Source organism: Rutilus rutilus, assembly GCF_951802725.1.
Source record: "Rutilus rutilus genome assembly, chromosome: 15".
In the NCBI taxonomy this organism is placed as follows: domain Eukaryota; kingdom Metazoa; phylum Chordata; class Actinopteri; order Cypriniformes; family Leuciscidae; genus Rutilus; species Rutilus rutilus.
In genome coordinates this window covers 17,621,970-17,635,585 of record NC_140220.1, presented here as the reverse complement: position 1 = coordinate 17,635,585, position 13,616 = coordinate 17,621,970, and the positions used below count along the sequence as shown (strand labels likewise).

The 13,616-nt window shown below is 38.3% G+C and overlaps 1 protein-coding gene across 1 annotated transcript in view; it reads left to right on the top strand.

Moving 5' to 3' along the window:
• The first annotated feature begins 5,369 nt into the window (after positions 1–5,369).
• Positions 5,370–13,616, top strand: part of nrxn3b (neurexin 3b) — a 523,467-nt gene continuing 515,220 nt past the window's right edge. Inside the window, 3 exon segments of the mRNA XM_084433352.1 lie at positions 5,370–5,504; positions 8,151–9,221; positions 9,224–9,268. Coding sequence (XP_084289478.1) covers positions 8,525–9,221; positions 9,224–9,268 — 742 coding nt within the window. The 5' untranslated portion in view covers positions 5,370–5,504; positions 8,151–8,524.

Below are 13,616 nucleotides of genomic sequence, written 5' to 3'. Positions count from 1 at the left end.
GAACAATGAAGTATCGGCTGTAATAACCTGACTCCTTGCTGGGAGGAGGAACCCGTTCTATAGCTCCTTTTTGAAGAAGAGTCAAAACCTCCTGTTCCATTACCAGAGCCTGCTCGGGGCCCACCACAGTGGGAAGAACCCCTCTGAACCGAGGCGGACGAGACCTGAATTGTATAGCGTAACCTCTTTCGATCGTGTGCAGGACCCACTGAGACACATTGGGAAGATTTTTCCACTCCACTAGAAAATCTACTAAGGGTACCAGCCTCTCGAGGCTGGCCTCTGGTTGAATATTCTGCGTGACAGATACAGCGCCCTGTAAAACTCCTGCCTAGTCACACTAGAAACAGACAAACACACAATATTTCTTTGCTGATTCAAACACACACAGAGAGCTGCTGAAGTAACAGAAAGCTGTCTCGCTTGTGATTCAGGGGTGCTTTATAGTTTCCTGGTCGATGACGTCACCCGCCTACTACGTTCCGTCTCGCCATTGACTGATTTCATTCATGCTTCAGACGCACTACGCTGGAGGCGTTCCCACTGCGATTACACGCAGCGGTAGTTCCTGAAGGGGAATCACAATTAGATCATAATAACCTAGCAAATTACAGACCCATTTCAAATCTTCCATTTATGTCTAAAATACTAGAAAAAGTTGTGTCCACTCAATTGTGCTCTTTCTTGCAAGAAAATTATATCTATGAAAAATTTCAGTCAGGATTCAGGCCGCATCATAGCACAGAAACTGCCCTCGTTAAAATTACAAATGATTTACTTCTAGCTTCTGACCAAGGCTGTATCTCAATACTAGTTTTACTCGATCGTTCAACACTATAGATCACAAAATACTTAGATCGACTACAAAACTACACTGGTGTTCATGGACAGGCATTAAGCTGGTTTAGATCGTACTTATCAGACCGCTACCATTTTGTCTGTTTAAATGGGGAAAAATAACGTCGAAGATAACGTCAGTAAACTATGGAGTGCCGCAAGGGTCTGTGTTAGGCCCTCTGCTATTCTCAATATATATGCTGCCACTTGGTAATATTATAAGAAAACATGGAATTAATTTCCACTGTTATGCTGATGACACTCAATTATGTATTTCATCACGACCAGATGAAAACACTAAATTATCTAAATTGACAGAGTGTGTTAAAGATATAAAATACTGGATGACGTGTAATTTTCTGCTATTAAATTCAGATAAAACGGAGGTATTACTTATTGGCCCAAAAAACTGCCCACAAAACCTCTTACAATACAACTTTAATTTAGAAGGATGTGCTGTTACTTTATCCACTACAGTAAAAGACCTGGGTGTTATATTAGACCGCAACTTGTCTTTCGAAAATCATATTTCATATGTTACAAGAACAGCCTTTTTCCACCTTAGAAACATTGCTAAGCTACGTAACATGCTATCTGTTTCTGATGCAGAAAAGTTAGTTCATGCATTCATGACCTCGAGACTAGATTACTGTAATGCTTTATTAGCTGGTTGTCCTGCATCCTCAATAAACAAGCTACAGTTAGTCCAAAATGCAGCTGCTAGAGTTCTTACTAGGTCAAGAAAATATGATCATATAACACCAATTCTATCATCTCTACACTGGTTACCTATTATGTTCCGTATCAATTACAAAGTATTACTACTGACCTATAAAGCCCTAAATCAGGGAACGACAACTGGCGGCCCGCGGGCCAAAACTGGCCCGCCAGCAATATTTTCTGGCCCGCCGGATTATTTTGGAAGTCCTAAATGCTGCACAAAACTCTTCCACTACTTGAGAAAAGCCGTAGTCGCGCGGCGATTTCACCGCCGCATACTGTGTGAAACGCCCATAGGGAATCATGCGGTGCGGGATTACATTTTAAAGTATAACTGTGCGTTCACACCGGATGCGAATAGCGTGTAAAATTCGCGCCTGCCGCGTCTAGTTATACGCTTGACCACTTTGTGTCCATTCGCGCGTCAAAAGACGGTAGCGGTCAGAACTCTGGTGTACTTTGGACGGAGTGGGCGGTCTGACTGACAATAGCCCACTCCCGACATCTTTTGACAGCGTATCCGCACTTAATTCTGACCACCTGTACACCTAGCTCTGAGGAGCTGTTTGGTACTGAAACCATTGTCAGTCAACAACATTCTTTTTTTGCAAGGATGTTTGAAATAGTTCGGCAGAAAATAGCCTACTTCAGTAGGCAGTATTAGTTTTTTCATTTTAGTTCAGGAAATAAATAATGGAAAAATAGGTCGTTTTTCATCTTTTTATTTTTGGTTTTAATTTGAAAAAACGATTGAACGAATGATCCACGGACGGTGACGGACCCATCATATTCCGCGATTATAGGCCTACAGTATATAAGAGTATTTAATTTGTATCCATAGGCCTACTCTGTGTAGCTGGCCCGCCATCTACTGGCTAAAAAAAATATTGGCCCGCGGCCGTTACTTGCCGACCCCTGCCCTAAATGGTTTAGCTCCTGAGTATTTAACGGAACTTCTATCGCCCTACAATCCATCGCGCTCTTTAAGATCACTAAATTCGAGGCTTCTGGTCATTCCTAGGATATCTAAGTCCACTAAAGGAGGGAGGGTGCTTTCACATTTAGCTCCTAAACTCTGGAATGGCCTTCCTGATATTGTTCGAGGCTCAGACTCGCTGTCCTAGTTTAAAACTAGATTAAAGACGCATCTCTTTAGCCAAGCGTTCGCATAATACTACCTTTTATACTACAGTTGAATCATATAGAATGCATTAATATTATGAACAGCAGCTATGCTAATTATTTTCCATCTGCTTTTCTGTCGTTATCTCGAGACGCTAAATTTGAATTGAATTGAATTGAATTGAATGTCTGTTGGGGGACCGACAAAATAAAGTGTTAGCAAATATTAAGCAGACAGTCTACTAATCCTCTAATGACAGTTAGTTGACATGTAGTTGCAAAAGTTACTTATAGTTAGTAGAATGTCTAAAGTGGACTATAGAAATAAAGTTACCCAACTCCCTATGCTTTTACATTGGTATATATATATATATATACAGTGCAATGCATAAGTGAATACACCCATGCTAAAGTTGACTAAAAAGAGGAATAAAAAATCATATTTTGGAAATTGAACTTAATGCCTTAATTTAAAAAATTAGGAAAAATCCAACCTTTAAGGACACCAATTTTCTTTGTGAATGAATAATGTATCGTAAATAAATAAATGTTCTTCCTTAAAATACATGGTGCATAAGTGAGTACACCCCTATGTTAAATTCCCATAGAGGCAGGCAGATTTTTATTTTTAAGTATTTTTTTTAATTTTTTTTTAGGATACTATGCATCTTGATAAAGTTCCCTTGGCCTTTGGAATTAAAATAGCCCCACATCATCACATAGCCTTCACCATACCTAGAGATTGGCATGGTTTTATTTCAGTTAGCCTAAAAGCTAGTTTGATTTGCATTGAGAGATGATCTTATGGAAAGTACCCCATGCCAATCTCTAGGTTGGTGAAGGCTATGTGATGATGTGGGGCTATTTTAATTCCAAAGGCCAAGGGAACTTTATCAGGATGCATAGTATCCTAAACAAAAATTTAAAAAAATACTTAAAAATAAAAATCTGCCTGCCTCTATGGGAATTTAACATAGGGGTGTACTCACTTATGCACCATGTATTTTAAGGAAGAACATTTATTTATTTACGATACATTATTCATTCACAAAGAAAATTGGTGTCCTTAAAGGTTGGATTTTTCCTAATTTTTTAAATTAAGGCATTAAGTTCAACTTCCAAAATATGATTTTTTATTCCTCTTTTTAGTCAACTTTAGCATGGGTGTATTCACTTATGCATTGCACTGTATATATATATATATATATATATATATATATATATATATATATATATATATTATTGTTTTTTTATTTATTTTTTGCTGAATTGGAACGTGCTAAGCCCTTGATCACTTAGAACCCACTATGGGGTTGATTTATTATTATAATTTTTTCCCTTTACGAAATTGTTTAATGCAGCATATGTATATAGGTGTGTTTGAGTTGTTTAAAAAAAAAAGAAAAATAATTTATATATCATAGAGTTGTTTGTGGTGGGGTAAATTAAACGCAATATGCGTTGACGTCACAATCGTGTTGCATTGTGGTATATGGAGCTGCCTGAAGTGCACATATGAAGTAGACTCGTTCGCAAGTGTGAAGTAGGGAAGTTCGCAAGTGCGTGTCTAAAAGTGGACTGGAATGCAGCCTAGCTTTGATCAGGGCTGCGTTTCCAGTCCACTTTTAGACATGCACTTGCGGACTTCCCTAAGCACTTCCCCTCAGGGGAATCCCTGCTGCCATTTTGAAGTGCGTTCTGTGAAGTGGACGAGGGAAGTTTATATCGACAGACCCTCGTTCCCTCGATTTTGACCGAGAGAGTGAGTCTACTTCATATAAACACTTCAGTCACCTACATGTCCTACAATGCAGTACGATTGTGACATCACCACAGATCTTCATCACCACCACAACAAACAACTCTATGATATATTAATTATAATTTTATTTATTTTTTAAACAACCCAAACACACCTATACATTTGGATGCTACATAAAACAAATTCTTAAAGGGACATTTTAAAAAAATCAACTCCATTGCTGATTCCAAGTGATCAAGGGCTTAGGACGTTCCAATTCAGCCCATTGCAGTTTCCGCCAGTAGTGGGCACTCGTGCAACTTAAGCAATGACATATATTCGAGTGAACGAGACGGAGGGAAGTTAGCAAGTGAAGGGCATGATAATTTTGGACTGGAACGCAGCCCTGAATGTCAACAGACAGGAGTGAGTAGATTTCTGAAGCAGTGCGCATGCGCGTGACAGTAATATATGTGTCAATTAACGGTCGATCAGGACTTCAAGGTGTGTTCCCCCTTTAAATTAATCCCTTTAAATGTAAATGTAAAATATTTTGGGGGGGAACTGTCATTACGTGTGCGTTTAGTATCTGGGCAGTTCAAGAACTATCTATTCAGCACCATGGAGACTTCCCCAAATGCTTCCAGTCTTCCAGAAAACTCGCTTGTTCCACAGTCGCTCACATCCGGGGCTTTCGTCATTTAGTGTGTGTGCAGACGATAGATCTTCTGGGGAAGTATGGTGTGAAATTCAGGATTAAAAATGGATATTCACCCATGTAAAAATACCTGAAGGGGATTCCTGACAGAAACCGCTGTATTTTTCTCGATACGTCTTTAAATGGCGTGTTTAATATAAGTAGTAGGCGGAGCCGCGAGCTCGCGAGCTCAGGACAGGCTCGAGCAACTCAGTCGAGCGGAGGAGAGCGAGCATTATCCCTGTTATCCCACTACTCTGGGTTTGACCTCAGCATCACTCCATCCGCGCTCCATCACTTGCAATGTGGATTTAACGCTTTTTTCGAGAACATTTTTTTCAATAAATCGGATTCTCTATCGGTGGAGTACAATCTTCATCATATAAGGTAAGGCAGAACTACTTTAAGAGATATAGAGAGTTTCAAAAATGCGATTAGACGTTAACTAACATCACATTATGTTATGTTATCATATTTCTGACAATTGTGTATTCATAAACGCATTTATTTTTCGTGTGTTTGCTCTGGGATAGCGATATTCTTCTAATGCAAATTTGAAAATGCATTTTTTTTACAGCATGAAATAGATTGCCACTTCCTATTTATTTTATCCTATAATTCCCATGACCTAAACATTTATGAAATAATGAATGTGTGTTTGAGATCTGCTGTCATTGCTCAGAGAGGAGACTGAAGGATGCATGCAGCAGCCTGATCAACCCCCCATCTCTCTCTCTCTCTCTCTCTCTCTCTCTCTCTCTCTTTCTCTCTCTCTCTCTCTCGCTCTCTCTTTCTCTTCCCCTTGGTTAATAGTGCAAAACTTTCATGGCCTTTATGAATGATAATGTAGCATATCAAGACTCTGGCTTAACCCTTTAATAGGCAGGAATATGAAACTACCTCAGACAAATTAATTGACTGTGGCTCAATAATAAAATTTATTTTTCTGTCCTCAATATATTCCTCAATATATTTCTTATATTTCCAATTTCATAGATTTAATCCCCTATTTAAACAACATGTGAAAGATCTGAATATCTGAATATCAGGGTCAAGGTCAGCACAGCCTTCAGATGATATTTTGTCATGTAACTTTTAGAAAAAAGATGGCAAGGTTTTATTCAGAGTCATTTGACCTGAAAATTGTATATGTTTGCCAGAATGTCTGAGCTTCGCTATTGGAGACCATAGCCTGTCAAAAAAACAAAAAAACAAAAAAAAAACCTGTAAAGCATCATAAAAGTAGTCCATAAGACCTATACATAGTGCATTGCAGTTTTTTTGCCCATATGTTAGCTGCTTGGCAGTCATTTTTCATTCTATGGAAAAGATCAGCATCAACATTTTGCAATAAATAACGGCCTTGTGTTCCACAAAAGAAAGAAAGTCAGGTTTTGAAAGACAAGAGGGTGAGTAAATGAAGACAGAATAGGTTTTGGGGAAAACTATTCCTTTAATTGGGAATCCCATCTGAAACAGTGTGTGTTTCAGCGCCTTGCAGCTGCACATTACTGTTACACTGCAGGTTTCTACGGCTTGCTCATCTGTTGTTCTTTGTGAATGCATGTCAGGAGGTATTGGATGACTTTTTGGTATTGTCAAATTGCCTTTTCGATAAGAGAAATTCAGATTCTGAGAATTGTAGAGACATTTGCAGGAGAAACTCAGCTGAGATTGACACAACATTGGAGACATAGTCAGCATATTTATTTGTTGTTTTCTGTATCCAACGTCTTGGCCTTGCTCACATAAAACATACTGGAAATGACTCTAAATCATTCAAGGCAGACTTTTCCTCTGATATGTGTAAGCTTTTCATGTTCTTTTGCCTTTTGGGAACCAAACGCAACACTTATTCTGTTTGAGTGAATTTTCTATGGATTATACGGAACATATTAAATAGCTCGTATGCTTTTTCTCAAAAATCCTATCCAAATGTCTTTTGAACAAGAATCCTCTTAGACTCGTGTTTCGGAGAGCTCTGCTCAGATCTATATCATTTGTAACACAATAGTCTGCATTATGTTTGTAATAAATCCTCCGTGCCAGACCAGTGGCAGTCGTCATGTGCCGTGCGTGAGGATCGGGTTTTGGGACGGCCCGTTCGCAGTATAGCAGACTTAACAGGAAGTCCTTCTGAAAACCTGTTCTCCATGATGCCTTGCCTATTAGTGTGGCATGCATGAGTAAATGTCTTGACCCTGGCCACTCGGCTCACCCTTTTCACCTTTCTTTCTCAAATCTTGTGGAGCGCTCATTCTCTATTGAAACACAGACAAGACCTACTATCACTCAAGGGACGGTCCACGCATCGGTGTTGGTATCAGTTGCCTTAATTCAATACCTGGCTGCCAGGGAGAGATTAACTATTCAGGGCAGGTAGTTAAAGGGGCTATTGTGTTGCACCGCGGTGGAACAGCTACGATTGGGGAGGCTTTTGTCTCTGGGGGCTTCATGTCAAAAGCAACAGCCAGGGCAGGGAGGGATGGAATTCGACACACACGTACAGTATCTCTCCGACAGACATCTGTCAACCGATCGCGTGTGTTGTAAATACTCAGGTGTTGTAAACAGCAAATATTTGACCCTGGATTTTGTGACTACTTATATTTTCCTAAATGCAAATGTAGTTTTAAATATGAAATACTGTACTTGTGATTGCTTAAAAAAATTTTTTTAAATAGTAGCTTTATTTTTTAGTAAAAGCCTTTACTACTATTGGCCTTGTTCAAAAATATCTGTTCAACATACAATTTGCATTTTTTACTGTTAAGGCCTATTTATACTATGTGTGAAAACAAATAAGCGTCATATTATGAAGATGACATGTTGTTTAACAAAGCAATATGCAAATTGTTTTGTGCCATTGTCAGTTAAATTAATTAATCATGATTAAACATAACTCACAGAACTGAAGGAACAGTTGGTGTAAGGGAGTACAAAGGTGCTCACTGTATGTAGTATATTTGTCTGTATATTTAATGTACATAATGACCCTAAAGATGTTTGTCTCTTTTTTTTGTCCCTTCACAGATCAGGCAAAAAAGTCCCAATGTGGCCACTAACATGTGGCAATATAATAGAATCAGAACCAATATGGAGCATCTCTGTTTTAATCCAGGAAGTCGACTCAAGGAAGCATCATCTGTAAAGCCTCTCTTATAGATAAGTGTATCTGAGCGGTCCAGTTCTAATCTCAAGGCTGTTCGGTCTGGTACCCCTAAACAGGATTTAGGATAGCATGTGTCAAGAGCCTCAGTGGCTTCACCTTCTTCGCCCATATGGTTATCACCTAAAGGATTTGATGTTTCTTCAATTACCTCCACGTAATTTGCCATAAAATATTACTGAGGAGTTTTATTTTGTTCATTGCTAGAGGATCCCTTGTAGCATAATCACTGGTTACCATGCCTCCTCTTTGCCAGCCCAGTTGTGTACTATTGCTGCTCAGCACTTTCCTGAGTCTCGGTTTGGGCCTGGAGTTCACAGGCTTAGAGGGTCAATGGGCACGTTATCTTCGCTGGGACGCCAGCACCAGAAGTGACCTCAGCTTTCAATTCAAAACAGCTATATCAGATGCTCTGGTTCTCTACTTTGACGATGGAGGATATTGTGACTTCCTGCTCTTGAGCATTGAGGAAGGCAAGCTAAAGTTGCATTTTAGCGTGGACTGTGCAGAAACCACTATAACCTCTGGCAAGATGGTAAACGACAGTCGCTGGCACTTTGCAACCATCAGCAGGCACAACTTGCGAACGGTGTTGGTACTGGATGGAGAATCCAAGATGGACGAGGTGAAACCACAAAGGCAATTCATGAAGATTGTCAGTGACCTGTATCTCGGAGGAGTGCCTCAAGACATTCGGACAACTGTCCTAACACTACCAGCGGCGAAGGAGATGCCACCGTTCAAGGGGATTATTACAGACCTGGGTTACGGGAATCAGGTTCCAACGCGCCTGGGAAGCCAAAAGGTCCGGTTGGAGATGGAAGGCTTGTGTACGGAGAACCCCTGTGAAAATGGAGGCATTTGCAGCATGGCTGACGGTGAAGCTTACTGTGACTGCTCCAAAACAGGATATGTTGGTCGTTACTGCAATGAAGGTAAGAACATTTACCTTTGATTTTCAGCACGAGTCTGGGCAATAGTTGTATGTAATTTATTACAGTGATTTATTTACAAGAGAACATAAGCAAATGATTAAAAAAATCTCAAAGTCAACACATGACATGACAAGACATGCTCGACTCTGAAATGACTTTTCTTGTTCGCTGATGTCACTTACTGTATGTGATATAGTTTAATTTTAGTCTAATTTTCCTGTTAAAATATATTTAATAAATATTAATAAAAAAAATATATATATATTTGAAACTAATATTTGAGAAGCAACACTTTTCAGAGAATATATCTCTAATACTAGCCTATTTTGTCTTGGCAGATTGACACTGGCAGATTTTTTCACTTGTTTTAAATAAAAGCAAGTGAAACAACATGCTAGTGCAGTAAGATGAAACACTTATTTTCAAGATTCATCAAATCAGGTCTTAAAGGGTTAGTTCACCCAAAAATTAAAATTCTGTCAGTAATTACTCACCCTCACGTTGTTCCAACCGCGTAAGACCTTCGTTCATCTTCGGAACACAAATTAAGATATTTTTGATGAAATCTGAGCCATGTTTCACTCCTCCATAGGCTTCCAGTGTGACCGAAACTTGCTGGCCCAGAAAAGTTATTAAAGAGATCGTTAATATAGTCCAAGTGACTCCAGTGGCTCAATCTTAAGTATATCAAGCGACGAGAATACTTTTTGTGCGCAAAAACAAACAAAAATAACGACTTTATTCCACTATTCATTTCCTTCTCTCTGGATGTCTAGTTGGTTTGCGTAGTGTTTTTGCGCAGCGCGTCTGTGTTACACGTCACCACGTAGGCTCACTATTGGCCGACGCCGGTCATGTGTGTGTTGCGTGATGACGTCGGATGACGTGCAACACAGACGCGCAGCGCAAACACACTACGAGGCCCAGAGAGAAGGAAATGAAAAGTGGAATAAAGTCGTTATTTTTGTTTGTTTTTGCGCACAAAAAGTATTCTCGTCGCATGATAAACTTAATGTAGTGCCACTGTAGTTACTTGGACTATTTTAACGATGTTTTAATAACTATTCTGGGCCGGTGAGTTTCGGTCACACTGGAAGCCTATGGAGGAGTCAAAATTCTGTCAGATTTCATCAAAAATATCTTAATTTGTGTTCCGAAGATGAACGAAAGACTTACATGGTTGGAACAACATGAGGGTGAGTAATTACTGACAGAATTTTCATTTTTGGGTGAACTAACCCTTTAATATCGAATGCAGTGTTACCTTTCAAGTACATTTATCTTGATTTTTTTTCTTGAGTCTTGATTTATCTTGATTGTCATTTTTGCAGTTCAACAGCCCCCCCATTGCATTACGGAAGTAAAATGGGTCTTGAATTTAATACTGCCTGTTTGAAATCCTGTTTAATATATAATTTCATTCACCCACCTCCAATCACACTTGGTGCATTCATTTGTGGAATTGTCATTGAAACAGTACTGATTGTACAAAAGCATGTAAAAAAATCATGCTAAGTATAACATTTTCACATAATGATGATATGCAGTAGACCCAAAGAGTATTTAGACACTTGTCATACTTAAAACTGAAGTCATCATTACATGAATAAAACATGCAATTTTTTTAAAGATAGTATACCCACACTTTCAAGTGAAACATAAAAAAAAAAAATGTTTAACAAAAAATAAATAAATTAATACAATCATTTAAAAAAGTTACTGGGACACCTGTTTGAAGTTGAGGGGAACTGACTTTATACATTCACTAAAGTAGTTTGCAATTTTCAAAAATAGTTATAAAAGTGAAGTTAGTAGAATATGCCATTTGTTCTAATGCAATGAAATGCATCCATTTTAAAGTGTGGTTTAAGTGTCCAGGATAGTCTTTGGGGTCAGTAATGCAATTAATGGTGTCTACTTGGAAGACATATCAGTTTTTTTTACTACATTTAATAAAAATTTCAGTAATTATTTTGCTCATTGTATTATTTAAGGAGTACGATTGAGTGACAGTTTATAGAAATGATTGCAATGATGTTACATATAGTGTTTCACAGGGATATTTTCAGGGATATCCATCTTTGGTTTTTATTGTTTTATATGGTCATTGTTATAGATAAAATTATACTTTTTCCCATTAAATATCCAGATCCTGCACATGTTACAGACAATGGAAGGTACACCACAATTTCAAGAGTTGAACCTTTTTGAACTGTAATTAGGATGTCTATTACCTTATAATAGTAAATTTCTTGATTTTAAACAGTCAAGTTTCTTTTTCCAACTGCACTAGTGTTGAGACCTATTTGGGAATGCTTTCACTGAAGACTCACCAGCAGGTATTAAAATATAAGTCTCAAAACTGATTAAACTTTCCGAATGCACACTGAATTGCCAAGAGACTTTGGTGCTGTGGTTATGAGAGATTACTCTTTTCGTGTTGTGCCCTGTGTATAGTCTATAATTCCACAAGCATCTCAATTTATTCAGGGAATCCAGTCAGGCAGGGAATCAGTAGACCCAAAACTGAATGCCTGACTTATTGCATTTCGTGATCAAACCCAAGCCCTTTAGACTGATCACACCAGCCCTGTGCCTCAGTGCTCCTTTATAAAGATTAAGAGATAGTCCTCAGCGGAAGCGACAGGAGATTAGGCTGTGTGATCAGATCACCTTTGGATATGTAGGGGCGCTCAGGGCTGGAGGGCCAGTGAAGGATGTTTCTTGCATCTCTGGCCTTCCGGCGACCAGCAGGCCTAAAAAAGTGCCCTTAATGAGGAGCCAGTCAGCAGCTGCTCAAGGGAAAACTGATGTGATAAATGTAGAGCTAGTGGACCTCTAATCTCAGAGCAAAGGTTTAGCTCGGGCCGTCCTATGCTTTGACCGCAGGCTTGGCTGTCAGGGCCTGTCTTTGCTTCATCAGGCCCCAGTCGTGTCCACAGATTAATGGATCTGTCTTATAACGGATTGCACTGCTGAGCTGTGGGAGCGCTCTGTAATTAGGGGTGGAACGAAAGAGAAATGGCTAATTCGCTGGTGGGCGATGGGGGCAAATGATGGGCTTAAATTTGGACCGACACGCTCTCAGAATCTCACAGCGTTGGCTGTGTTTAGGGTGAATTCACTGTTTGGGGGAATTCACTAAGAATACATTTATAATGTTTGTTTGTGCCTGCTATCTGGGTTTTTTTAGCACTCGATTCTCTAAAGAAATTATGCAAATCACGAAAATGTGCCAACATGGCCAAAAAGCTGTGCTAAATGTAATGTGTACTCCACAATTCCCTAGTTTACAAGCCATTTCTTCTAAGTGCTAAATTGTGGAGGATGTAGCAGACTATACCCGTTCTCTGAAATGTGCTTGACTTTTTATTTTTTATTACAGTATATGAAAGATCAGATTAAAACTTTTTACATGCCATCATCTTTTAGTTTTGCTACTTTTCAAATTCGTTTTATGTATTATTGTTTTACCCTAGTCCCAGTGCCAGACCTTCAATTCACATTTATTTGTATAGTGCTTTTCACAATGCACATCGTTTCAAAGCCACTTTACAAAAAGTGCATGAGTCCACATTACAATTTAGAGTGGTCTGTTATCAGAGGTAACTGTCTAAGTTATGTTTTTCAGAAATGTACATATGCAAATCACATTTAAATAATATAATAATTTAAGGCAGAAGAAATTAGCTCATTGAAGTAATTAATACTTGACCTTCATTTGTAGAATATGAAAATCCATTATAAAAATCATTTAAAACTATAATATTCTCAACAAAGACTCAAGTAAGCATAAACCATTTCAATATTTATTCTGTGAAAATATATTTAGCAAAAATTATGACAGTTCCACCACACTGAACGGTTTTGCCCTTGATGAAGTGTACTTGTTTACTAAGGAGACAAGATACTGATCAAGGTACTGTAAATATCACAGAATATTATATTGTGTGCTATTTTCCCAATCAAACTGTAATTAATAATATATAAAATAATAATTTGACCAATTATGCAAAAAGTGTGAAAATACTGAATATTTTAAATATACATTAAATGGTGCAGTTGCTTTAGTATGAAATTATACTTAGTAGGACGAAAGAGGCAAATGATTTTATCATCATTTGATAAAAAAAAATTATTTCCACCATTTTTTTTATTTACTCCACAGAATGCATCTTTTGAGATGTGGTGGCATTTTCATGGGTTTCGGAAATAATAAGTAAAAAAATAAAAAAATAAACAAACTATTGTGAGAGTGGATTAAAAACTGCCCTTAGCAGTTAAAAAACATCATAAGGCATGTCTGTACTAAAAAAAAAGCTTAATAACTTAGATAATCAAGATGCAATGTTTAATCATGTTTGAAACTGGACTACCTATCTGTTTAGTGAATTC